This window comes from Lepisosteus oculatus, chromosome 11 (assembly GCF_040954835.1).
Source record: "Lepisosteus oculatus isolate fLepOcu1 chromosome 11, fLepOcu1.hap2, whole genome shotgun sequence".
In the NCBI taxonomy this organism is placed as follows: domain Eukaryota; kingdom Metazoa; phylum Chordata; class Actinopteri; order Semionotiformes; family Lepisosteidae; genus Lepisosteus; species Lepisosteus oculatus.
The window spans coordinates 16,444,538-16,471,682 of NC_090706.1; the positions used below are offsets into that span (position 1 = coordinate 16,444,538).

At 47.0% G+C, this 27,145-nt stretch overlaps 2 protein-coding genes and 1 non-coding gene across 3 annotated transcripts; 1 reads left to right on the plus strand and 2 right to left on the minus strand.

Annotated features, from left to right (window-relative positions):
- Nucleotides 1-774: 774 nt before the first annotated feature.
- On the plus strand, nucleotides 775-10,966 carry LOC102688367 (volume-regulated anion channel subunit LRRC8E). Its single transcript, XM_015349254.2, has 3 exons — nucleotides 775-1,002; nucleotides 5,489-5,636; nucleotides 6,653-10,966. The coding sequence occupies exons 2-3, from the start codon at nucleotides 5,496-5,498 to the stop codon at nucleotides 8,960-8,962; spliced, it is 2,451 nt and encodes an 816-aa protein (XP_015204740.2). The 5' UTR covers nucleotides 775-1,002; nucleotides 5,489-5,495; the 3' UTR covers nucleotides 8,963-10,966.
- Nucleotides 10,589-27,142, minus strand: kri1 (KRI1 homolog). The gene is made up of 19 exons (XM_006631604.3): nucleotides 26,914-27,142; nucleotides 26,514-26,590; nucleotides 25,315-25,420; nucleotides 24,754-24,856; nucleotides 23,451-23,508; nucleotides 22,649-22,698; nucleotides 22,079-22,169; nucleotides 21,418-21,495; nucleotides 21,174-21,280; nucleotides 20,166-20,298; nucleotides 19,894-19,989; nucleotides 19,217-19,387; nucleotides 18,727-18,802; nucleotides 18,096-18,205; nucleotides 16,742-16,913; nucleotides 15,841-15,971; nucleotides 15,089-15,153; nucleotides 14,047-14,142; nucleotides 10,589-12,733 (listed from the first exon to the last, which is right to left on the minus strand). The coding sequence occupies exons 1-19, from the start codon at nucleotides 26,996-26,998 to the stop codon at nucleotides 12,247-12,249; spliced, it is 2,292 nt and encodes a 763-aa protein (XP_006631667.2). The 5' UTR covers nucleotides 26,999-27,142; the 3' UTR covers nucleotides 10,589-12,246.
- LOC138241924 (Z30 small nucleolar RNA) lies at nucleotides 15,602-15,703 on the minus strand. Its single transcript, XR_011191214.1, has one exon. It is a non-coding gene; the product is annotated as a Z30 small nucleolar RNA (small nucleolar RNA).
- Nucleotides 27,143-27,145: the final 3 nt, after the last annotated feature.

Genomic DNA, 27,145 nt, shown 5'->3' on the forward strand with positions numbered 1-27,145 from the left:
CTGTAAAGCGTGAAAGAGATGCACTGGAACATATACCCTGTTAAATAAAAAAAACAGTCCCCAATACGTCAATTTCTATTAATACAATAATAGTAATATTGCTTCTGAGGGGCTGATCGGAAGTTCTTCACGAATGTAACTACATGTCAACGGAGAGAGTCGGGTACAGCTGACATCATCAATTGGTTAGTATCATTACAGTTAATGTACTGGTCCTTTCTATTCGCGGCTGTTTATTCGTGTTTCTCCCAGAGAGATTTAAATACAGTCTACCAAGAGCACAGCCATTTGCTTTGCACTGGGGCTGTAAGTGACCCTAAAACTATAGTTTTAGAACTACAGATAATCAAAAATCTAAATAAATGCATTGCATATATACTGTATTGGTCTCCTCCGTGTTGTTTGTTAGGAGTGGGCGCTTACTCTGGCCCGTTTCCATACGGAATCAGCGATTTTATTCCTGTAATGGATGGAAACAGACACCGGCTTGTTTTTTGTTTTTTCTGGTCATAGCATTCAACGGTCAAACCACAAACAGTTATCTAAGACAATGCCCCATCGTTTTATTTAGACACGTGCCCAATGTGTGGCCCGTGTTTAATTCATGTTTATCGGGGCAAAATAACTTTTCTTTTTTTAACCTTTTGCCTGCACCCGCATGCCAATCATCTTTAAGATCCGAAAGCGGCGGGTGAGGTAACCTGATCATGGTACACTCACAGTCTAATTTAGTTTTTTTTAGTGGCTTCTAGGGGCGGAGAGGAGACGGGGGCAGGCAGCAATCACCGCAAATACAATGGGGCGCATCATCATCACACGCAACAAGCTTGCCTGGTGATATATCAAGAACTTCTCGGGCCGGAAAACGCACAAGCCGAACTACTGCTACACCGACAAACTGGCTCACAGACCACTATAAACAGCACAGCTCGAACCGAACCGAACTAAGGTGTAGGGTATCTCTCCATGGAAACAGGAACATTTGAGAAGATTACGCCAAAGGTGAGGATCTAGTTCAAACCCAACCGGCTGGCACAGGTATGTTGTGAGAACTCAACTTTTACAGTGCTGTCTCTTGAACAGGATTTGAGAAGTTTCGAGTGCACTTTGCAGAACAGCTGTCTCCACCAAACGCAAAATAAGTGCTGTGCTCAGCATCTCTTAAGTCTTTCTGAACGCAATCAAAATGAACACCGACGTTACCGGTAATACAAATGTAGTTTAAAGTCTGAAACTATATACCTTTTAGAGGAGGAAGCATACAGATTATCATTGTTGTTAGTGTTTTACCCGAATGGAAACTACCTGCATGTGCTTTCATGCGCTTCTCCAAAAGTGACCTCAGCGCGCACGCCACATTGTTCAACATTAACTCATTTCCCAGCTTGAGAAAAGTAATATAATGTTGATTGTGGTGTCCTGTTGATTATGTTTATACAAAATACAGGACGTAGGACACATAAATGAATGTTTAAGTCAGAGTACAGCGCAGTAGTGTCTGTAGTATGGATTATTTTAAATTGCAGTTTATCCTGACTAATGCTGGCGTATATTCCCGCTATTATGAATTTCTACAGCTCATTATGGAATCCACAATATGCTTGTTTAGCTTGTCTTGGTGTTTGCATGGTACCGATAATGCAGTCTCAAAAACGTTCTGTTTAATTAGCACTACAGTATCAGGGCAAAAGATTTCGGTAAAAGGTCGCCTCGCATTGAAAGGTACCAGGCGATAAGATACTGAGGTGGGCATACGCGTTGGATACACCGCCTTTCTACAGACTGATGTCCGCGTTGAATAGCTCACAGGAAAGAAAAAAAACCTCCTTACAGCTCTCTAGTAGGGGGTCCATTTTCGCTCAGTTGCCTTGTAAGAGGTTAGGCTTCTTCAGAAGGATCTCAGGACAACAACTCATAGCGCCCATACACTGCAATTACTCAAAAATACGTCTTGAAGCACTGTCAAAGCTGGATCAAACGATCCTACTGCTGGTTCATTAATTACAAACTCCTCACAGTACAAATCTCATCTGATATACTGGAAGTTTACAATTACATGTTACTGGATTGCATTTTATTTAACTTTCACTTGGTTGTGAAAAAGTTTTTCAGTGTCATTGGTACAGATGGCAACCACACCTTTGGAATAACATTTCAATACAATACGCATCCAGACAAAAAGGTGGCCCTGATAAAACCCTGCTTATCTTTCACTGTACCAGTGGAAAAACCTTCAAAAGAATTTAATCTCTAACCCACTGTTTGCTTTTCCCAATTTGCTTGCTGGAAATCACTTCATATTTCTGAGACAGGAAACTGCCGACAATCCTATCTTGTAGCACTTTGATCCATTCCAGGCAATAGGAGCTGCCCACTTTTTTTCAACTAGTTCTGGATGAAGGGTTTTTTAATTGTGGCTGCATTGACCCCCAAGCACAAATTACAGATCATTAATATAGACTGAGACATCAAAGACCGTTTATCATACTACACTTGCATGAAAGTTACTATACTTGCTTTTTGGAAGAAGATCTTATATGGTATTGGATATTGATTAGAAGTTCTGACATCATTACGACATCTTTTTGACCCTGACGCAGAGAGGGCGTGATTGGACACCAGCGATCAGGTGGTTTAACGAGGTGCAAGTCAAGGCTTGTGGAAATAAACGCACACAGAAGGAACCAGTGTGCTGCACTTTTCAAGAGACGTGATCGATATGTTGGAAACCCCTCTCTGATATCCGGGAGTGTGGCGCAGATGCACAGAGCGATGTGCCAGTTGTCGAGTGACAACAGCCCAGCTGCTGAGATCCAAGTTTGATGGAACAAGAAGGGGAGTCTAGTCGCTACAGAGTGATTCATGGCAGCCTGACTACACGATGCACACCTTGCTCAGTGATTTTACCTGCTTTCACCTGCAAACTGTCCTGCGGGCTCTTCCCGATCTTCCAACACTGCAGCAGGACAGCTCCTGTTCTGTTGCTTATAGAAACAGCATTCTTGCAAGATGAGGATGTGACTTTATGCATTATGTTTTGACTGTCATGCAGTGTCACTAAATGATTGTCATGCAATGGATGCCCTGCTCTCCAGACTTGACCCCCATTGATTACTCAAGCTTGAATTGATTACTGTAATCGCCTAAGTATCTAAATCCACATTAAACAAACATCAGTATGTCCAGAATTCAGTAGCCACAATCCTGACCAGGTCTTGGGAAAGTGATCACATTACTCCTATCCTGGAGTAACAGGGCCTTCTCTTGCTGTGCCCCAATGCTCTGGAACTCTCTACCCAAGGATATCAGAGAGTCACCTTGCCTGAAACCTTTCATATCAAGACTCAAAACCTCCTTTTTTAGAAGGGCTTTTATTTAAGTGGTTCTGTGTCTACCCCTTTGCTTTCCTACTTTATTCCAAACCCTAACTGTAATTGAATAATACCACTGTCTCGTCTCATATTATTTTTTATTTAATGTAAAGCGCTTTGAAAAGCCTCTTTAAAAGGCAATATATAAAATAAAGTTTATTATTCTTAAGCACATCTGCAGGACGAGCTGGGATGATGAGGGGCAAGTGGGGCTCAGAGACCAGTGACAAGGCTGTAATATAGCCCTTACTGCTTCCAGCACTGGTCCCACACACATCTCCTAGCCCAGGACCTTCACAATAAACCCTGCAGATCAACCCCACACAATTATATAAATCAGCAGAATGAATTTACTTAAGTTGTATCTAGTCAATAAGATATCAGTGCACCTGCAACTAAAAAGGACTGTCAGTTTCCCCGATAACTGTACGAATGTTTGTTGTTATAACCAAGTAAACATTCTGTTTTCTGTTGCAACACCTGGGCCAAAGGGACACGTTTAATAGTGGAGGAAGTTAAATTTTAACAATTAAACAGACCTTTTGTAGGAATAACTGTGATTGGTTTACAAAGAATAATTACTGAAATATTGTTGTTAATGGTTAAATTATTAGTGTTAGGAGGAATTCTCCCACATGTATCTATGTTGCTGGAGACTAAGGAGAAACAAGTCCTTCTGAATTTTCCCAACAAGAAAACGAGAGGCAAACCCTTACGCTAGAACCTGAAAATGGAGCATTCTGTTATTTGTATCTGAAACCAAAAGCAAACCCTAGAATCTACGGATTGTTCCCCCTCACACAATTTCCCTCTTCAGCAGGTGTGGCTGAACTTGTCCTGCAGCTTCTGTAGCCTTTGAAAAGCCCCACAACAGGTGCCTTGTGCTTTTGTGAATGGCCCTCTTATGTTGGCACACAGATCTCGAAATCACTGCTGAGGAGTGTGTGATTACACACCCTTTCACTGATGAAAAAATCCCACTCGGGGCTTGTAAAAAAAAAAAGCTGGGAAATTGGGACAGCGGCGCCCAAGACGGTGTTAAAAGTTTACATGCCAAGTTCATAAATCACAAAGGTGCGAATATATATTTGGCAGAATTGATAAGACCACAGCTTCAAACGAAAACATGTACAGCCGTGCGGAGCAATTTCTGCCAACACGTGTCTGCGCTGCCCTTGCCTTCTGGCATGTAGAGCAGGTCTTGCTTTTAAAAATAGCACCAGCAATGCAGCTGTCATGATGCTCTTCCACTTACCCACAAGCGGAAATCTGGACTGGCTTTCCTGCAGAGTCGCGGGAGGAGTGCGTCCTCACGGCCCTTGATTTCCCGAAGCCGGGACTGGCGAGGTTACTCCTGTAGGCCGCTGGGCTTTTCCAGGGCGGCTCCCAGGGAGAACAGGAGAGGGTCACACTGAGAGGACTGCTGTGCACCTAGAAGTACTATAGAGCCTGCTGCAGGGCTGCAGTCAGGTATTCCCAAAGTGCATTGCAGTGGTGATGAACCACATCTGATGGGGCGCTTGGGTAAAGGGGTGCATTGGCAGAGTGGCAATGACAATTAACCAGGGTGGGGGCTGCAAAGGTGACCCCCCCTGTATTTGGCGGGGCATCAGTGATGTTGTCCGTCTTCATACCATCCAGCACCCAAGCTGAAGGCACGCGACTGAAAGGCTGCAGGGGCAGGGCAGAGCACTCATTGGAGTGCTTCTTAACCCTCTCCGTGTAAGAATACATCGGGGTCTGCCTTGCTCTTCTAAAAACAAAAACCTGACAGGTTGGCTTTCCTTCACCAATAGCTGAGAGCTCTGTCTCCTCGAGTTGGGGGAGGGAACTATCCCCTTTATAGCTTCAAGAGCTGGCTACACACACTCTCACGTACACGCACAAACCCCAGAGCCCCAGAAAATCAGAAAACATTTTTTTCTCCCAATCTATGTTATTATCCACTTCCACCCCCCAAGTAAAACCTGCTGCTGGCTCTGCCTGAGAGCGGACTATGTCGTTCCTGGGACGATGGAGGGTTTGTAGCAACCTGACAAACTGGTGGCTAGTTGGAGAAAGGGTGGGAGAAATGCAGGCTGTTCTCAGTTCACCGGCTCTCTCCGGCTCTCTTTCAGCACCATCATGATTCCGGTGAACGAGCTCCGGCACTTTGCGGTGGACCAGAACCCCCGGCTGCGGGTTCTGAAGCCGTGGTGGGACGTGTTCGCTGAGTACCTCTGTGTAGCCATGCTGATGATCGGGGTCTTCGGCTGCACCTTACAGGTAGGGACTCAGCCCAGCCTGACACCGTGTGTTCTTATTCTGAATGCTGCGTTCAGATCCGGAGACAGGCACCAGTTTAGAAAGAATTCAAAGAAGATTTGTGCCTGATCTCAGGGCACTGTCGTAAATGGACACATTAAAGGAGCTTCAAGTGTATTAAATCCTAAGGGTCAGTCAAGGAGAATATTTCAGCCTCTGAACCCCGACAAGACAAACAAGGAAGTGGGGTCATACTTGGAAACTACAGGATAATTTATTTAGGAGGCAAAACAGCAAACGCTTTTCTTACAAAAAGGTGTGGGAGACTGGCTCAAGCTTCCCAGTTTGATTGTTGAAGCCAAAACTCACTTAGATCCTAAACTACTACACAAGCAAGATGGGCTGTTTGTAACCTTTCTGTTGACCAGCCTGTTGCTATACCCTTAAACACTTAAACAGTTACAGTAAGGAAAAATGAGAAACATTAGGCACATTTCTTAAGGCAAGAAGAAACAAGTAGAGATGAGTAGACATTACACTGCAGGGCGGAACTAACTTTTTTTGTGCAGAGGAATCAGGCTGATAGTTAACAAAGAGGCACATGAAAAATTCTTGAACAAATAGCTCTTCACAGTTTCTCCCTCTACATAAACACTTTGAACTTGGCAAAAAACACGACTTTGGAAGAAGATGGCCATTTATGTTATTTCCCTTGGCCAGTCAATATCCAGACACCCAGAAGTCTTCTCAAAAGCTAGAGATCAAAGGGTGACAACTGAAAACTACTTAGAAGAACTAAAACACCTGTTAGATCATGGTCTCTTCGTAATTGCTGGGAAAAGCACAAAACGTTCTGAAATCTCCTCTTGGTCCTCCTATCAAGGGCTTTCCTGCAAATTCACAGACCCAGCCTGCCAAGCAATTCACTCCTTCTGCCAATATAAAAACCCCAGTCAAGTCTAGAGTTATACAGAAAGATCCTTCCCTGCACACTTAAAGCCCACTAAACCTTCTCTTCTTCTTTGTCTGTCTGGCAGCTGACGCAAGACAAGATAGCGTGTCTCCCGACCCACCTTTCTGCTCCCTCCCCGGAGGATATAAACTGTGATCACATCACAGGCAATCACGTCAATAGGAGCCACCTTGGTCTGCCCACTGATCCCAACCCCTCGCCTCACAGCTCAATGGTCCGGGAGTTTTTCGGGCTGAAAAACAACCTGGACCTTCACCAGTATGTCTTTGTCAACCACATCTGCTACGAGATGGCGCTTCACTGGTATGCCAAGTACTTCCCTTACCTCGTGGTCATCCATACCCTCGTCTTCATGATCTGCAGCAGCTTCTGGTTCAAGTTCCCTGGCACCTCCTCCAAGATCGAGCTCTTCGTCTCCATCCTGGGCCAGTGCTTCGACTCACCCTGGACCACCCGCGCCCTGAGCGAGGTCTCCGAAGAGCGCCGGGAGGAGAAACTGGTCATCCTGCGGGAGAACGCCTTCTTGAAGTCATCCTCCTCCTCAGCCGACTATGCCGCACGAGAGGAAGAGGTGGCCGGCCTTCTGCCCTCCGCCTCGGTCAAGTCCAACCCTGAAAAGAAGCTGGCCGAGCAGCAGGCGGACGCCTCCACTCTGGACAAGAAAGAAGGGGAGCAGGCCAAGGCACTTTTCGAGAAGGTCAAGAAGTTCCGCCACCATGTGGAGGAAGCAGACCTCCTCTACCTCATGTACGTGCTCCAGACGGTCCTCAAGGTCCTCAACGTGGCTCTGATCATCATCTATACTGCTGCTCTGGTCCCCAACATCCAAATTGTGGTGCGGTGCTCCGTACCGGAGGACCTGACCGGCTACGAAATCTTTTGCTGCAGTCACACCAAAGCCCACCTCTTCTCCAAGCTGGCCTACTGCTACATCTGCTTCGTGGGCATCTACGGATTGCTGTGCATCTACACCCTGTACTGGCTTTTCCATCGCCCCCTGAAGGAGTACTCCTTCGATGTCATGCGTCTGGAGACGGGGATCAACGACATACCGGACGTGAAGAACGACTTCGCCTTCCTGCTGCACCTGAGCGACCAGTACGACGCCCTCTATGCCAAGCGATTTGCCGTCTTCCTCTCCGAGGTGAGCGAGAGCCGGTTGCGGCAGATGAACCTCAACCACGAGTGGGGGGCGGAGAAGCTGCGGCAGCGCCTGGCCAAGAACGCGCAGAACCGCCTGGAGCTGCACCTCTTCATGCTTCCGGGGCTCCCGGACACTGTGTTCGAGGTGACGGAGGTGGAGTCTCTGAAGCTGGAGCTCCTGAGCGACGTCACCATCCCTGCCACTATCTCCCAGCTGGCTGCCCTGCAAGAGCTCTCCCTTATCCACTGCCCCACCAAACTGCAGCTGGCCGCCCTCAACCACTTGCGCGAAAACCTCCGGGTCCTGCGACTCACCTTTGATGGGCCGGAGCAGGTGCCTGGGTGGATATACAGCCTGCAGGGCCTGGAGGAGCTCCACCTGACGGGCTCCCTCACCCACGAGCTCTCCCGCAGTGCCTCCCTGGACACCTTGAAGGAGCTGAAGAGCCTGAAGGTTCTGACCCTGCGGAACCATCTCCCGAAGATCCCACAGAGCGTGGCGGATATCGGCGGGCGCCTGCAAAAGCTCTGCATCTACAACGAGGGCACCAAGCTGCAGGCCTTCAGCAGCCTGAAGAAGCTGTCCAACCTCATCTCACTAGAGCTGGTGGGGTGCGAACTAGAACGCATCCCCCACGCCGTCTTCAGCCTGAGCAACCTGCAGGAGCTAGACCTCAAGGACAACCGCCTCACCTCCGTGGAGGAGATCCTCAGCCTGCAACACTGCCGCCGCCTTGTTTCCCTCAAACTGTGGCACAACAGCATAGTCTACATCCCTGATCACATCCGCAAGCTCCGGGCCCTGGAGTGCCTGTACCTGCGCTGCAACAAGATCCACAGCCTGCCCCCTGGCTTGTTCTACTGCACCAAGCTGCGTCACTTGGACCTGTCCCAGAATCTACTCACCAGCATCCCGCTTGATGTGGGCATCCTGCAGGGCCTGCAGTATCTGTCTGTGGACAGCAACTCCGTGGACTCCCTCCCCGACGAGCTCTTCTTTTTAAAGAGGCTCAAAACCCTCGTACTCAGTAACAACCAGATCGCCTCCCTCTCGCCGAAAGTGTCCAGTCTGACCCAGCTGGTCAGGCTGGAGCTGAAGGGGAATAACCTCGAGGCGCTGCCCCCCGAGATCGGGGACTGCCCTCTCCTCCGCCGCAGCGGGCTGGTGGTGGAGGATGCCATCTTTGACCTCCTGCCCCCCGACATCCGAGACAGGATAAAGGACGGCTAACGGGAATTGAGGAGGCAGTGCCATGGCTAAAAGATGAGAGAGCCGAGTCACATGTGTGGATAACTCAGGGTCATAACACAGGAGTTCCTCTGGGATGCACTACCAGGACGGAATGTCCTGCTGTGGGAAAAGGGGGTGATCAGAACTGTGCCTGTCTTTATACAGATTACCAAATAGGTCTCCAAACAGTGAACAATGATGAGCATTTTCCAGCCTGCTGCTTAGGAGGGTAGCTAGAGGTACCTGGTTTTCATTTATAAATGTAATGAACTGAACAGCTTAACGTTTAGTAAGATGACAATCGGGAAGGGATCTGAGAACTTTCTGCAAAAACCTCTTCAGCTTTTTTTAACACAATTTTTCTTTATTGGCATTGAACAGCCATGCAATTTGCAATGAAGAACACTTTTTGTGAATTGCAGCTACCAAGTGTCTTTTGCATGACCATTGATTCACAGCAGCTGATTTGATGAGAAAGGGTAATTACTATGTAATGCTGCTCAGAAATGGCTACGGATGAGGCCGTACCTCCCATCATGCTCTACTTCCTGAGAATTTGCTATGCAGACCTAGCTAGGAAAACTGTTTTTAGTCCTATCATCTTAGAGCCTTGCCATCAACTCATTGCTGAAGCTATGGAATTCCCAACAGATACAGGACACATCTCATCAGCCAATCCAATGCAACCCTGGACAGGACAAAAGGGTGTCAGTTTCATAGCAAGCCCCACCCTCAACTCCCTCCACCTGAGCAGAGACCCTAGTTCAGGCTGTTACCTACTACGGTACTGCACCTACTAGGTTAATTACGATAGGAAGCATTGCAGTTGCAAGTAATGCTGTGCACATTTGCTGTTATTATACAATACCATCAGTTTCAGGGGTATTAAACCTTGATTTGCAAGGGCTACTGATCAGCAGGTATTCATTTTCTTAAATAATTAAAAAAAAAATCATTACTGCTTAATGGGACCAATTCAGCAATTTCTCTGGTGCTTCAGATAGACATGGACAGCCCTAATTTAACTGATCAATCACACCTTACTTTTTCATATTTCGGGAAACCAATATTTGTTCCATACCTTAAAGTACTGAACGTTTTCGACTAATGAACCATGAAGAAGTGTGGCTGAACACCTATACAATTGGGTTAAAGTAAAAAGTGCCAGAAGTGAATGTTTTAGATGCTGCTCTTGAATACACAGCCCACGTGGGCCTCGTTAGCAGCACAGTACTCTACAGAGAGCAAGGCTTTATAACACAACAAGCACAAAATACCACAATATGAGGTCTCCAAAGACCATCAAAACCCTTTAAGTGCTCAGTCAGCAAGGATTCAAACCTCAGGGATAATTATGAAGCCTGAACTTCTCCTTTTTCCCTCACTGTTGATAACACTTTCAGCAGACCTGTTTTGTAGAGCTCATAGGGTTGCTGATGAGGACGAGAAGAACTATCTCATGTGACAGGTTTGAGGCTCAGCTGTGGCCACAGAATGATGTAAATCTCCCTCATGCATCAGCAGCTATTAGATTAAAAACACACACGGGTTTGAGTTTGGCCATCTACACAACCACTGGTGCACTGTTGACACCCCATTTCAAAATACAGAATAAAGAGAACAGTATCAATTAAATTTGTTTTATTGCGTTAATAAAAGGTCACAAATCTTTTCTTTTTCAAAAGGTAAAGTTGAGTTTAGAGATGAAGGTATCCTCCACTCCTGAGCTCCAGAAGGTCTTCACACTTTCTAATTACAATAAAAAGATCTGGGGTTGCAAAGAATGGTTTAAGTGGTCCAATTACAGCTTAATTTTTTCCTTGTTGAGGGTTTAAAAATGCCTATTAAACCTTTTTTGTTTTGGTGTGGTTGTCGGGAGGGGGGTGCTCTGCAATAGGACAAGCAGCACAAGCTCAGGGCAACGCGACTAACCCAGCTGTGAGAACCAACATACTATTCCTCAACTGCTTGGATAGCAAAATAAAATAAACTTCAAGTGCTCAAGCTTACAGCCTTGTTTGTCTTTCCCGCCTGTACACAGCTGCAGTCCCGGAGGTGCCGTAGTTTCTGCAGGTCCATGTACTGGGACGGACTTCCTGTCTGATCTAACCAGTGGCTCAGCTGGACCCCAGTTCAGCCTCTTTCCCCAGGAGGTGTAAAAGCAGCGGTAAGGCCAGCAGGCCTGCTGCTCCCCAGTGACTGAATGAAAATCAACACTCAGCTGCAGCTCACATCACCACTGTTGGCCAGTTACAGTAAAAAAAAAACAGACAGGCCAGTTGGGAAACAACTGAATTATCAGAAAAAATGTAAGACTGTTTCACTCACACCAAATTAAAGCAAACTCAGGCCTGAACACCTACAAAACGCACAGGACTGTTGCGTTCAGGGATGAGTCTTGGTCCAATCTACCTTTGTCCAGTCTAGCTCAGCCCAGCCCAGCCCAATGAAATACAGGCCAGCCCAGATCAAGCTCCTCTTCCCTGTTATCCTGGCCTCAGTGGCCATGGTTCTGATGCTAGAGTGGTTCAAAGAACCGCGATTAAGAGAACAAATATGGACCACATTAAACAAACGATCAGTCTATTTGTACAAAAAGACCTTTAAAAAGGTAGGTCTTGCAATGATGGAAAACACAAACCCAGGTAAACAGAATTCATTTTTATCAGGTACATTTTTTAACTATATTAAAATTCAACCCAACATCTCCCAAGAATTCATGCATTTCACTGGGGACGGCAGAACAGGTCCCGACCTGGAAATTCAATTTCTGAAGACTGGAAGTGAAATACAATGATCACAGTGCTTTATCTGAAGAGGGGAACTCATGCTTTTGTTCTTCTGTGTTGTTCTGTTCAATGTTGTGCACCCCACATCATAACCCACATCACTCACAATCAAAAAGAGCGAACTGCCGAGATACATTTTCAAATGGGTGGAGAAATGGAAAATTGCAAATGCTGCACAAAGCTGCCTGCAATTTCTTTACAAAATGCTCTGGCCCAATTATATTCTCATGACCGCATGAAGTCTTTGCTCAGGTCAGATCAAGACACTGGGCATGCAGTCACCTGCAGAGGTCAATGTTGGAACACAAGTGTTGCACATTTACGGAGACCCATTTTAATTGCCATGTAGCCTTAGATTTGACCTTCTCACAATCCCTGAACTCTGGCTGCACTGAACTCTTAAGAGGGCTTCAATACTTTGGATTTCCAATGGGGATACATTATCTCTTTTGTGTGCTGGTGTTTAAAAACCCCTTAGTTCCTGCAGCCGGCACACTATTTGGTCTGACTCTTTTCCTTCTTCTCCTGATCTTTGCGTTTCTGCCTGTTCAGGTGCTTGAAGTGCAACCTCTTGGGGTTGAGCCCGTAGGCCCTGAGTCTCTGCCTGGAGAACTCTCGGCCGCCCACTTTCACCTTCAAGGACCTCCGTATTAGGCGTCCTCCCGGCTGCCTGCGTTTCTTGGTCCCGTCCTTTCCCTTCACTCTTCCCGGGAGCCCATTCTGCTTCTCTCCCTCACTGTCAACCTCTCTCCTTCTTTTCTTTGGAGTGGAGAATCCCTGTTCCTCCTCCGGTTCTGTGGAAGCTAGAGTCTTGTTGGCGCTGTGCGACTCAGCCCCCTCTAGGCTGGGCCCCGCCTTGTCTTCCTCTTCCTCCTGCTCCTCCTCCTCTCCTTCCCTGCCCTTCTGTTTCCTCAGTCGATCCCTCCTCTTCTTTCCCATTTTCGTCTTCCCCTCTGTCTGCACGCGTAGCGCTTCTTCCTCACTGCAGTGAGAAAAAATAAAGAAAAAAAGAGAGAAGCAAAAGGGGTGAGAATTTGTGGTGTCTGTGGCTCATGACAAAGGCTCTGGCTAGCCACCTCCAAGATTTAAAAGGACCCGCCTGGTCCATCTGGCCCCTCTGCGAGAGGAACTCCCAAGAAGAATCGCAGAGTGTGAAACACCACGCCCGTGCAAAATGCAGGGGAAATTAGGCAATACACAAGAACCAGCAGGCACTAACTAAGGGTGTAGGCTGAGCTCCTAAACCCCTAATGTCCTGTTTTCCCAGCCTGCAGACACACAGCACTGTCTCGTTCCTGCTGGCTTCACAAACACAAGCATTGTCATCAACTCCACGCCCTGAAAATGCACAAACGGAGGCAGGGTGGCCTAACCCAGGGCCTGAAAACACCCACAATGTCTTCTTTTAAGATGTTGGTGTGCAGAGGCGGTGAGCTTTGGGAGGGCCAAGCTTAATAACTGTAAATATTGCGGTGTTTGCCTTACAGTAAGTCTTAAAGGACATTCCAAACGTTCACAGCCCACAAATACAGAAAAACCCATCATCTCAGAGGCCCTGTGTTCAGTCTTAAAACTACCATTGCTCATTTCCCAAATATTATTATCAAATGAAAAAGTGTGTATAAAAGAAAAACTACACAAACAAAAATAGCACAATAAACTACTTAAATACTGATTTTGTACACTACCTATATAAATAAATGGGGTAGATAATAAACACAGGCTAAATCTCTCAAATACCAAACCTCTGCTTGTTAGTATTCATAATAAAGTGCATATGAGTCTCGTCACCACAGAAAGAGGTTTGGCATTCCAAACTGTAACAGTTCCTGAAGTTCACACTGAAATACCTCATGGCGATTCAACACCTCTGAATCTACCAGATGCTCAAGACTTGTTTCCCTTGCAGGAGAGACATTCTGAGTAGCGGATTAGAAGTCCGATTTCCGATCTGACATTTTCGTATTCTTGCAGCTAATGTACATGACTCTTCATTTCATTTTTCAGTAAATCCAATGAAAAGTACACAAGGACAAAAGGAGGTCACATGCTATAGGGTACCGTGTCCTAATGCTGGCATCTGCAAAACTAAAAATTAATGAAGACCAAAGACTGCGCTACATTTTTAAGTGGCCATTCTTATTTTCAATAGTACCTAAGGGGCCCTTAGGCTTAATTAAACAGATTAATTTAAATACTACCCTAAGAGGCATTTCAGTAATGGTACGCTGGTCTTTCTGGTCCCTATGCAAACACCAGCTTAACACAACAGTTCCGCGCAGAGAGGGTACTCACTCAATAGTTAGGGATTTGAGGACCTGCTTCTTCTTCCCTATATTCTGGGCCTTTATCTTGTAGTTCTTCACATCGCCCAGCTCCTCCTTCTCCGACCTGTGATGGGCAACAACTAGACATGAAGTATCTCACACCAAAACAGTCACCTTCAGTGCACAGAGTGACTTTCTACTTTCTAAGGAGATTATATACATACAATACAAATAGCTATGAAATGCAAAAGTGAAAAACAAAAGCAGTAAGGCATAAAAATCCAACAATTTTTAAAGAGAAATGCAGTATCAATGTTTCAGACAGGTTACCAAATGACAAATTTCAACTCAAGCAGAAAATTGTGAACTTTGTGAAAGTACTGCAAGTCACCATGTTGTCGCAAACTCACATATGAGCTCCCATGAATTGCAATGTAATGCTGCCCTTCCTGCTCACTAGTCTCTGTAATGACTGATGTATTACGATGTATGAGTGAACAAATACAAGTTGAGCACCAGACATTTCACTCCAGAAATGTTCCAAAGTGATCTGCATGCAGAGTTAACAAGTACTATTTTTCGGCAAAACAGAAATCTAAAACAATATTTCTATTAGATTAAAGGAGATGTAGTCACAAGGCTGCTTGTTTACAATGTAATAGGGCTGCAATACGTCACCAGAAGTTTTGTTGCCTTGTTCTGAATTGCAGAACATGATGCTGCACATACCTGGGAATTTAATTTATTTTGTGGTGTGAATTTGAGGTTTTACAAGTTACTGTGTACATTTTACTTTTATTGTGGTTTGAAATGCACTCATCAATGCTAATTCTTTGTAACACTAAAATATGAGAACAGCCTTGCAGTTCCCCTTTAAATAAAAACACAAGTAGCAAACCACAGAGTAAACAGGTGTATGTTACACCCAGCAAAATGTATTCGGCTCTGTCTAGACACCAAGCCACAGACAAGGACACTGGGATGGTTTCAGTTTTGGAAACTCCTGAGGGCGAGGGCTGTCTTGAAAAGGACTGCACTGAAACGTCTCTCGGCGCTCCTGTGTGGCTCACCTGTACATGCAGGTCTTCTTCAAGGAGCACCAGCGGTTCAGCTCCTTCTCGTCCGCAGCCAAGATCTGCACACAGAAACAACGACACTGGGTCAAACTGCCCTATCCAGCATGCGCCACGTCAGGGCTGCCAAAGGTCATTGGCTCTTGACATCACTGAAGCTCTTTCCGTGAACATTTCTTTTAATTTACTCAACAGCATTCCAGCTGTGACATCTGAGCAGTTAGTGCTCCTATACTGACCTCAAGTGTTCAAGAAGTCTACAGGCCAAATGCAGTGTTATTCAGATCAGTGGTGCTTATTACAAGAACAAGGGAGCTCTGGAGATGTTCAGAGCGGTTCTTCATCATGATACCCACAGTGCAGACTCCGAAAAGAAAAACAATTCGTGTCTGGATGATGCCCACTGTGCAGGCTCAAAGAGGAGATTAAACTGATCAAGCCCTGATGATGCCCACTGTACTGACTCAGAGAGGAGATTAAACTGATTGTGCCTGATGATGCCCACTGTGGAGGCTCAGAGAGAAGATTACAGTGATCATGCCCTGGTCAGTGCAGTTCCCCAGGAGGGGATTAGCAATACCAGGTCAGACTATACTTCAGCTCATCACCGCCAAGCATGGGGGAACACGCACAGTGAGCAGGGGATTTTCAGGGAGCTACTTCTACGACCCTTAGGATCAGGTTCCAGTTTGAGCTGCCCCCCCCCAGCAGTGGCCATACTGCTGTCTCCCTGGCCGAGTGAGACTCACCTCCTCCATGGACAGCCCAAAGTCATTGGGCACCACCTGCCTGTAGCGGAACCGGCAAGGCAGGTCATCGATGATGTCCTCGAAGTCCAGGCGGTAGAACTCGTCCAGGTACTCCTCGAAAGTCTTCTCCGCTGAAAGATCGGCGCAGGATGCCACACTCAACAGTATGGTCAGGGGGGCCCTAACCACGCAACAACAAGCTGCCCCACCCCCGCCCCTCCCTCATCTCCCCAGTCAAAAGCTCTGCAGCGCCCGGCTTTACAAAACCAGAGCAGGGAGCCTGTGGAGACCCAGAGGAGGGTGCAGCGGGTTAATTAAAAACTACCCTGCATCTCCAGTTTCTTTCCTTGTTCTTTCTCAGCTCGATTGCCTGCAAGGTCAACCCGCTGAGCAATGTCTTCATCCTCTTTCAACGGGACGATGAGAGAAGGCATCAGTGCACAGGCCTTTTGTTCCAGCCACCTGCCCACCTTGGGGCGCTCATCGCAGCATGGAAGGACGAGCAGGTGCTTGGGCCTAGTATTCAACACTGACGTCCTGCTAAAACGGCTTCTGTCTCGCCTTAACCCCGTTCAGAATGTCAGATTATTTGTCTAACACCATGATCGCCACCAGAGGTTTCTTCTGCCTTATGATGCTTTCACTGGCTGGCTGGGTCATCACAGGCGAGATGATTCTTAAAAGCTTGGCACATCAGTGCAGTGTCATTCAAGAACAGAAGCAAGTTTACCACGAGGAGAACCATTGGGCCCATCTGGCGCATTTGATAGTCAGTAGTCAATTTATCCAAGCGCTTGTTCCATATTTCTTTTTTGCTTACTTCGAGAAAACGTACAGGGCCCAGCTTCATGAGAATCATGTGCTTGCTAGTCCTAGCCAGGAGACAAGTGGCAATACTCACTGGGGTCAAACACCGGCTTGTCCTTTGTGATGACCTCGGCGAAGTGAGACTTGCGGCGTCTCTTCCCCATCTGCGGCACATCCTCCTTCGTCATCTTCTTCTTCAGCTTCTCCTTCTTCTTCTTTTTCTTGGAGGAAGTGGGCTGCTGGCTGGGGTCATAGTCAGCATCCATCTGCAGTGAAAGGGGTCAAGGGTCAAATGTCAAAGGTCAGATCACCTCAGGTTTAGCCTCCCCCATGGGCCTGGACTGCAAAAGCGCTGCATCATTCGTAGGTGACTAACAACTCTTCCTGAAGTCCTGGCTGAAGGCCAGGAAACACAGAGGGAGTTTAGAGTTCAGGATAATAATTAATACAAATGAAGTCAACAGGAACTCTGTGTGGAATTAAAACCTCAGCTCTTCACTTGCTGCCACTAAAGTGCATGACTTTCAATGTATTAAGTAATTAATTGGACTGTTCATTGCTTTTCTGTGTCTCTTTAAAGTCACCAGCTGCTTAATACCTAAGGAATAAGTCAGGCTGGTTGAATTAAAGGTTGGCTGGTTCAGTGATCTGTGTGGAGTTTGAATGTTCTCCCTGTGTATGTGTGGGTTTTCACCAGGTACTCCAATTTCCTCCAGTAGTCCTAAGATACACTAGTAAGTTAACTGACTTCTGTAAAATTGGCTCTGGTGTGAGTGCGTGCCTGTCTGTGTCTGTGGGTGCCCTGTGATGGACTGGCGTTCCCTCCAAGGTACCCTGCCTTGCGCCTGTTGCTTGCTGGGATTTAACCTGGCTCCCTAGCGACCCTGAATTGGATAAAGTGGTTAGAAAATGGATGGATGGTTCAGTGATGTTTGATATTTATACAGGTCCGATGTGCTTGGCTGCCCCTGACATCCCTCTTTACAGGTGAAGTTCTGAAGCCCATCACTTCTCATTTCTGCTTAGAAAAGACCCAGCTGGAGCAATCTGCAATGGATCCTTGTCTCCTCATAGATCACCATTAAGAAAAAGCTGACACAAGTCATAAACTATTTCTTTATAAATTAGGTCCACTTTGGCTATGCAACAGCACAGCTCAGACTCGCTTAAACAGGTCAAAATACATCACTGCTTCCTGTGTTAGTGGTCAGTCTGGGAGCTGTCTACTTAAAAACTCCATAAAGTGCCCTGGCAGTGTCTCCTTGGGTCTCCTGTGGTGTCCACACACTTCTACATACACTCCCTGCCTCAAGCCCTTCACTCTAACTGTGACTCTGGCTGGAAAGCTGAACCAGAGTGAGTGAGCAGAGCTCAGCACCGAAATACTCCTGGAGTGATTGTTTCCACAGGACAGATCTCACGCCGTAACAAGGGAAGTGGGATCTTACGATGAAGTTGGGGTCTTCACAGTAAGGCTCCAAGCTCTCGTACTCTTCCTCCTGCTCCGGTGCCTCCTCTGCCTCGCCGGGCCCAGTCCAGGTGTCCCAGTTCCACTCCCCTGGCAGAGACGGACACAGAGAGGGGCAGGTTACAGCCTCTACGTGCACACCAACCCACCCGTCACAAAGCAGAATGACTGAAATTCCCTTCCCATCAACTCCAATGCAATTGTCTCCTTAATTACTTAATTGTCAATTAGCAGAATCAATTTTACAGTTAAGGCTTAGGATACATTAAAATACATATATGTAGTGTCACTGGATAGGAACATTCATCTGGTTCCTAAACTGTAATTTTCTGCCCTGTTGATTAAAACTCAAGGCTGTGAGCTGTGAGTAAGTGAAGCAAAGCCCTGTCTGGGCTGCCATCTCTTGGCAGAGATGCGACTTAAGACCCCAGTTACAGACGAGGAACACAGCAATGCAACATGGGAACATGGGAGATGGAGACACTGCGGCAGAGGTGATGGGTTGTGGGGTACTTTGTTTCTTAAAATGCCTTCATACTGAGAGGAGCAGATTCACTGAAGAACCTAGATGCCCCTTAAAAGGTAGAAGGAAACAAAAAAAATGAACCTACCATCCAGTTCCTCTTCCTCATCGAACTGGGGCTTCTCTGCCTCCCCTTCCTCGTAGTAATCATCTCCAAAGACCCGCTGAGAAACAGGAAGAGGAGAGAGAAAGGAAGAGAGAAGAAAGGCAGAACAGAAAGAGTGCGTGAGGAGGGCTGGGGATTTCAGTCAACTGGAGACGCAACAGCAAGAGAGCAAAACAAGCAACACGCACAGAAATGTGCTCCAGTCTAGGAAATGTTATGATAACATCAGACATACTTTGACTTCATGGATGAACCTCAAAAGATGTTGAACAGCAACACCAGAATTTCAACCTCATCAGGGCTAAGCCTCTTGAACAACATGACACCCTGATGTGGCTGTAACTTCTGTTAACACATCTACCTCTAGTGTAAAACTCTAACAGGATCTTCTTGGAATGAACAACAGGACCCTGGAAACACAGTGTCCTTGAAAGTACCGTACAGTCGACAGCCTCCCTTAACGTCGCCCCACCTGCATGAGCTGGTCGTGATGGTGGGGGTCGAAGTCCCCCTCCAGGTCGCCCTGGCTGAAGGCTAGGCTGGAGTTGCCAGTCAGTTCCTGCAGCTGACGCAGCTTCTCCATGATCTCCTTCCTCTTCAGGTTTTTCAGCTGCTTCAATTCCTCCTGCTTCTGCTCCTTTTCCTGTGAGAGAGAGAGAAAAAGACACCTCCTGTCACAGCCTGAGGAACAGTGAGTCCGTCTCCCAATAATGCTCCAGCCGCCTACAGTAGATGTCAATATTATATAATATGTCTTTGTTGTAAATGTCTGTAACATGTCTGTAGATTTTACTTTACTTCTATTTTTTGTTTTGTTCTATGTTAATTTTATTATTTTTATTTGCTTTGGCAACACTGATTGTACCCATCGGTCATGCTAATAAAGCACCTTGAATTGAATTGAAAAAGACACACAGGGAGAGTGAGAGAGAGAGACAGAGGTGCTGTCTGGAGCAAAACTGCCCAACCAACCAAGCTGTTGAAGACACTGAGATTCTTGGATGTCATTAGTTATTATCAAGGCCATGTGAGGAAACTGGGCCCAACAGCATCATCCTTTTTTTTTCTCCTTTCCTTAGAAAAAGGAGACACAGAGGCAGGGAGTGAGGAGACAGGGAGGCGCGGAGCCAGGGAGTGAGTGGTCCTCACCTTCTTCTTTCTGTCCTTGACCTCCTCCCTCTTGCGCTTCCTCCTGTCATCTTTGGTCCTGACAGAGTTGGCGATGGTGCGAGGGTACGTCTTGATCTGAGGGGAGAGACATTCCGATCTGTTTTAAGACTGAAAGCTTCCATTTAGGGCCGCCTGAGCCGCGCTGCAGTACAATCACATGCAAAAAAAAGAAAAGGTGCCGGCACTCCTCTACACAAAGGGTGGGGGGGGTCCGGAACAAACTGCTCGGTGGCGGCAACAGTTCGGCTCACCTGCAGGCCATCGGGCTCCTCAAAGCGGAAGTTGTACTTCCTCTCAAAGTCCTCCTGCCGGACCAGAAAGGACTCTCCCTCCTCCTCTGAGTCCTCGATCTCCTCCTGTACGATCTCGTCGTAGGTCGGGATCCTACACAGATGGGCAGGCAGACAGGTCATACCCAGCAAAACACAACATTTAAAACAGAAACAGTTTTTAATGCGACCAGATGAATGTAACTGAAAACTCAGATACACAGCTTGTGAAATATATACACAAAATCTTCCCTTACCTGTAACCCAACCTCAAAACAGAGTGCACCCAAAGAAACCGGTTCTGCTCCTCCTCACTAGATTATAATAAGCACCTGACACTATATGCAGAATATGTCCAATAATGATTAACACTCCATGCACATCAGTCACTGTAAAATATGAGAGAATCGATTTGCCTGAAGTACTCTTTGTCACAGGGCTATAGCAGGTGACTACAGTGAGCACTGAATCTATCACAGCCAACACTCTTCATGATGGAGGCTTTCCTCTGCCTTTACTTTGCACTGGGTCAGGGGGTTCAGGCAGTGTAGTCAGAGCCGGGACAGGGGGTTCAGGCAGTGCAGACAGAGCTGGGTCAGTGGATTAGGGGGTTCAGGCAATGTAGTCAGAGCTGGGACAGGGGGTTCAGGCAGTGTAGTCAGAGCCGGGACAGGGGGTTCAGGCAGTGTAGTCAGAGCTGGGTCAGTGGATTAGGGGGTTCAGGCAGTGCAGTCAGAGCTGGGTCAGTGGATTAGGGGGTTCAGGCAGTGCAGTCAGAGCCGGGACAGGGGGTTCAGGCAGTGCAGTCAGAGCCGGGACAGGGGGTTCAGGCAGTGCAGTCAGAGCCTGGACAGGGGGTTCAGGCAGTGCAGTCAGAGCCGGGACAGGGGGTTCAGGCAGTGCAGTCAGAGCCGGGTCAGGGGGTTCAGGCAGTGCAGACAGAGCCGGGTCAGGGGGTTCAGGCAGTGCAGACAGAGCTGTACCACATACCTCTCTTCCTCCTCTTCACCCAGGTAACCCTTGTTGAGGATATAATCCCTGAGGAAGCGCTCCTTCTCATCCAGCTGGGGGTCGTTCCAGTAATCCCGCAGGTACTTCTGTCTCACACACACAGACACAGTGAGACAGAAACCAACCCTACCGTGAACACCCCATGCTGGTACTCAGAAACCAAGGCGACTGCTCATGTAAATCCAGAAAAAACAGCGAAGATACTGAAAATAAATGCACTCACCATGTCCTGGACCCCACCAGCCTCCTCCAGCTCCGCCTGCCCCTTCAGCCACTCCACGTAATCAGACTCCTCCTTGTCCTGTGGAAGACCAGCACAGACAGGACCTCAGTCTCAGCCTTTCCTGGGTGTGAAAACACTGGCCAGAGGTCAGAGGTCAGGTCACATAGAGGGGAAAGATGACTGAATACAGGCCTTACTCTCTTATCCATCTCAGGAAATACAGCTTCAATAGGAATTTTGTTAAGCAAGTAACATAAATTAAACTGCAGAGAACTTGCACTCTGTAGCTGCTGTGGTGTGGCTGCTCCAAGGTGTTGTAAAACCTTCAGGTTTGGTATCAGTGTGCTAGGTAGTGATCACTCAAGGAGAACCCCTGGGGGTAAAACCCAGTCAAGCTGCCCCTGCAGTAGCTGCAGTGAATAAACCTGAAGATGGTCTATATCTGGTCCTGGGAGTGATTTTCCCTGAGACGAACCCTTCTCCTCTCCAGGCCAGTCTTAACTGAACTCGATCACTGACTTCAATTATTTAAAGGTGGGACCTTTACAAACTGGTGACCCATGAATTGAAGCGAACTGATCCTCTCCAGGATCGAAGCTCATTAGAGCTGGATTAAATCGGTGTAGCTACATAGCCCTCTACTGGCCACGGACTGAATTACCTTCTCCTCCTGGGTTTTTACTCTCCGAGTCAACAGTTCTGCGCCCTCGCTGCTGCCATCGTCATCGCTGTCCTCCACGAACTTCCGGAAACTGTGGACGCCAGGTGGACAAGAGGGAGGGAAGGAGCGGGGGGGGGGGGCATTATTGCATTTCTCATATCCACCTATCCAAAGGTCCAGATATTTCAGTAAGGAGTTATTAATGGGTGACTGCTTCAGAACTTGGAAGAAGATCTAGCATCGGCTTGCAGCACTGCTTCAAGAGCAAAGAAAAATCAGTCACGTTGACATGGGGTTATCAACAACCCTGTAGAAGTTTCTGAGGCTAGACAACCCCTCTAAGTCTCGCTACACTGCTTTGGACAGCAGCACCTGCTAAGAGACTGATGATAATAATAACATTCTACTCAAGCAGTAACTCTAAAATACGATACACAAGACATCTTCATTCTATTTCATGGTCGAGCCTTGTTCTTTCCTCCCAAACTTTAATCGTCTGCAATGAACTTTAGCGGCAGGATCAATAAGAGGAAAAACGGAGTGGCCCACTCGTGCACAGCCAGACCCTACCTGTCTCTCAGCTGCTTCTGCTCCTGGATGTAGCTGGGGCAGGCGGCTCTCTGGAATGACAACACACACACGGGCGTCAGGCTGCTGCTGCGCGAGGAGAAGAGACACCAGCAGGGGGCATCGCAGCCGGGCCCAGGCTGAACGGCTGATGCTCCATTTACCTTTCAGGCCTAGCCTGAAGGCACCGAATCCCCCCAACCGCGCTCCATAGTGGCTCAACCAGTCAAGACGGAGGCTCGGACCTCAAGTCGAGCTCTATTGGCCCTGAGGTCACAACTCTTGAGTTTGGGATCGCGCAGGGATTCACGGCTGGCAGACCCGAGCAAATAAGACTTTTCGGACCGACCAGGCGCCTGCAGGTGATGTCAGCGAGAGACGCGCCACACCGCTCCCCCAGTCAGGCGACACGGGGTTCCCAGGGCGCAAGGATGGGCGTGTCGGGGACTGGTCCTCGATCTCCCCAGGCAGCCCAGAAAGCTGGGACTTGAACAAGTGGCGCTTCTAAACCAGGTGCGATTACTTCAAACACCTGCTGCCGGTATAAAGAACATCTCCAGGCCCCGGGGGGCCAGGAATTCTCCTTGGCCTGACAGCACAGGGAGTGCCGGCCCTTTTAAAACATCTCAGAGTGGCTCTCTCAAAGCTGCTAGCGTGGTTTCCCACACTGGCTTCTCCCTGTGTTTCTCACCGAGTTCTACTGCGCCTCATCTCCCAGCCTCTTCATGCGTTCAGCAGGGCTGCCCCATGCTCTGCTCTCACCGTGGTGTACCCCATAATGTATCTCCACCATGCACCCCCTCACCTCCTTCCTCCTCTTCACCTCCTCATCATCGCTCTCCTCCTCCTCGTCTTCATATTTGCTGCAGTGCAGACAGACAGAGACACAGTCAGCTTCCAATCCTGACACCCCCATGCACTCACTGTGCGTTTTTCATTCATACATCCATCCATTTTCTAACCACTTCTTCTAATAGAGGGTCACAACGAATCCTGGCAAGCAAAAGGTGCAAGGCAGGATACACCCTGGAGAGGACGCCAGTCCATCACAGGGCACACAGACACACACACCCTGAACATGACGCCAGTCCATCACAGGGCACACAGACACACACACCCTTGACAGGATGCCAGTCCATCACAGGGCACACAGACACACACCCTGGAGAGGAAACCCAGGGCCCTAGGGCTATGAGACAGCAGTGCTTACCACTGATTCTTTTCCTTATGCTTTTCACACAGCTAATGATAAGAAAATGTGATCAAAATTCTTCTGCATTCACAGAAAGGCACTTGCAGAATTACACTGAGAAGCACACACCCACACCAGGGCCCATTTTCCTGAAGGAAATTAATCTAGCAGCATGTCTTTGGACTGTGAGAGGAAAAACAAAGCACCCAGAGGAAACCCAAATGAACACAGGGAGGACATACAAACTCTGTGGCACCCCAGGTCTGGAAGTGAACCCAGGACCCCAGTGCTGTGGGCATACACCTCATGGTGCTTTTTAATACACAACAACAAAACTTCAGACCATAAAGAGATTCCACAGCCAGCAAGTGTATCACCCTGCAACTCACAGCTGGCAGCCCACTGAAGCTCAGCAGGTATGAGCCTGGTCAGTACCTGGATAGGAGAACTCCTGGGAAAAACTAAGTATAGTGATGGAGACACTATACAGTTTAAAGAGGCTCTGCTCTTCGGCTGAGATAAAAAAAAACAAGGTTATTAAAAACGTTAGCCAAATTTCCTCCTGGCCTTTACCAATCATGGCCTCCTAATAATCCCCATCTCTGAACTGGCATCATCACTCTGTTCTCCTCCCCACTGAGTGTGAGCGTACTGGCGCACTATGGCTGCCGTCACATCATCCAGTTGGGGCTGCAGATTGGTGGTGGTGGAGGGGATCCCCATTACCTATATAGTGTTTTTGAGTGGAGGGTCCAGAAAAGCACTATACAAGTATGAGGATTATTATTATTCACACTTAGCTATTGTAAATATGCTCTGTCTTCCTTTTTGCAAGATGCGAAAATAAATCATGTTAACCAATGAATTAAAGTGTTTGTGTATTTTTTTTGCCTTTTCTTTTAACAGAGTCTCTCACCCCACCCTCTCCAGAATGACTTTCCGCTCGTAGTCTTTCAGGTACATGGGCTTCTCGGTCTTCTTTGAGCTCCTCGCCTTCTCCTCACTGGCTGAGTCCGACTCTGGAGGGGAAGGAACAGGATGAGAGAGTCGCTACTGAGGCAATTCAGTTGCACTAACTCACTAGCTGGGGGTTGCCGATGGGCTAATTCGGCACACACAGCAACCAAATATACAGCCTGGAACAAGCTCCCCAGCCATGTTGTTAAATCCTATACGACACAGCTGGATGAGATCCTCCAGTCAGGACAGAAGGCACTTCTTTGCACAAAGGGTGGTGGGAGTGTGGAACAGGCTGCCCAGCCATGTTGTTGAATCCTATACCAGACACAGCTGGATGAGATCCTCCAGTCAGGACAGGAGGCACTTCTTTACACAAAGGGTAGTGGAAGTCTGGAACAAGCCGCCCGGCCATGTTGTTAAAGCCAGTTGGATGAGATGCTAGGATCACTACCAAACGGACTGGATGGACCACATGGGCTCCTTTCTCCTGTCATCTTTCTGACATTCTCACACGCACCTCTGTCGGAGTAGAAGCTGGCATCTTTCTGGTAGACCCTGGGGTCCTTCTTCTTGAGCAGGGACAGCGTTCTGTAGAAGTCTCTCTCCAGCCTGGGGTCCAGCTCCTAAACCCCACACACACACAAATTTAACCTCAATTTAGATCAGGACTGATACATAGTAACATTTCAGGTCATTTAGAGCTATTTAAATCATGTATGTATTCGTAGAAATCACTGAATTGTAGATCAATATTTAATTGTGACATTCATTTTCATTTGTCCGACAATTTAAGGATGTTTGTGACAAACTCCATTAACAAAAACTTTTTATAAAATGACTGCAGTTACAAGCTTACCCGGGGTGAAACAACAAATCGCGTTAGCAAAACGAAAAACACGTTATCACCAGTATTGTATCCTATTACTCCGATACAAGCATTATAATAATTTTGGAAAAGGTATCATTAGGAGAATTAGAAGTTAACAGCTGTGGCAGAACGTCTCCCAAAATTCAACGGCGTCTGAAGTAGTTTGAAACATGAAGATCTTAATGAAAAAAAAAGTATTTTTTATAAAGAATCATTTCAATTTCTTAATAGACAGCTTTGAGCTGATGCGAACACCCAAATCATTTCCGGGGTGGTGTCCAGTTCAGTATCCCCTGGAAATCTGTACCCCACTCCCAAAATGCGCATGCGGCCCACAGAAACGCCCAGGATACTTCAACAATACTGGCAGCACCTGTGTGCATGCTTGTGCCTTCTGTTAAGTACGATCTGGGTGATAAAGGAGCCCGTTGTCTGTGAGCGTCTATACTGGTTTCATGGTGAATTGTGAATTTAACGCATTAGCTAGTAATGTGAACAAATTAGATAAGATAGATACTTTATTGATCCCGTGAGGGAAATTGCAGTGCAACAGCAGCTAAACACAGACAACACAGCCACAGTGTAACGAATGATACAATAATAATAATAATAATAATAATAATAATAATAATAATAATAATCGTACAATACAATCAGTACAGTGAGGGATGCACTAAAAGAGTTACTCACAGTCCGGACACACAAAGAACAAACTAGAACAGAACAGTACGCAGAAAAGCGGCCACGTGAAAGAACGCTTAAGCCATCTTTACACAAGACGGGGGAACCCGAACGAAATCGTACAAAGGCTCTGCAGACACAGATAAAAGCCGCGGTCCGACACTGACCACATCGCTGTCGTCCGATGCCGAATCCGAGGAGCCGGACTGGCTGTCCTCGCCTTGATTGCCATAGCGATCCTTCACTGCAATGAGAAAATAAAGCGCATAAAAACGCGTTTTATCACAGTATTCAGATAGTCGCTCTACAAATTCTGGCACTGTTCGACGTGCAATTTGTATTAAATGTGGGGGAAATAGTTCCATTACAAATAGAAAAATGAAAAAATCGCTCTGTACACTTAAAACTGTGATTAGCCCATTGTGTAGTAAATTAAAACAAAAGCCTATTTTAAAAGATCACATAAAATGATTTTTAATCGCATACTCTCTCCCAAAATACTACATTTAGCAGCACAGTGTCTATAATGTCATGCTACTTAAAACTACTAAAATACGAAATACTCACGTCTCTGCAACTCCTCCTTCTGTCTGTATTTCTCGTACTTCTCTGCGAATTTCTTGTTGATCTTAAATTCGACTTTGTCCGACATATCATCTATCCTTTAATTTTCACTGCTAGCCCAACATAAAAAATTAAAGAATGAACGGAGATTAATTTATTTTTAAGATATTTGCCAAAGGGGAAGAGATTTCTCTCACATGGGAAACCGTGACCACGTGGGCACAAGACTCGAGGT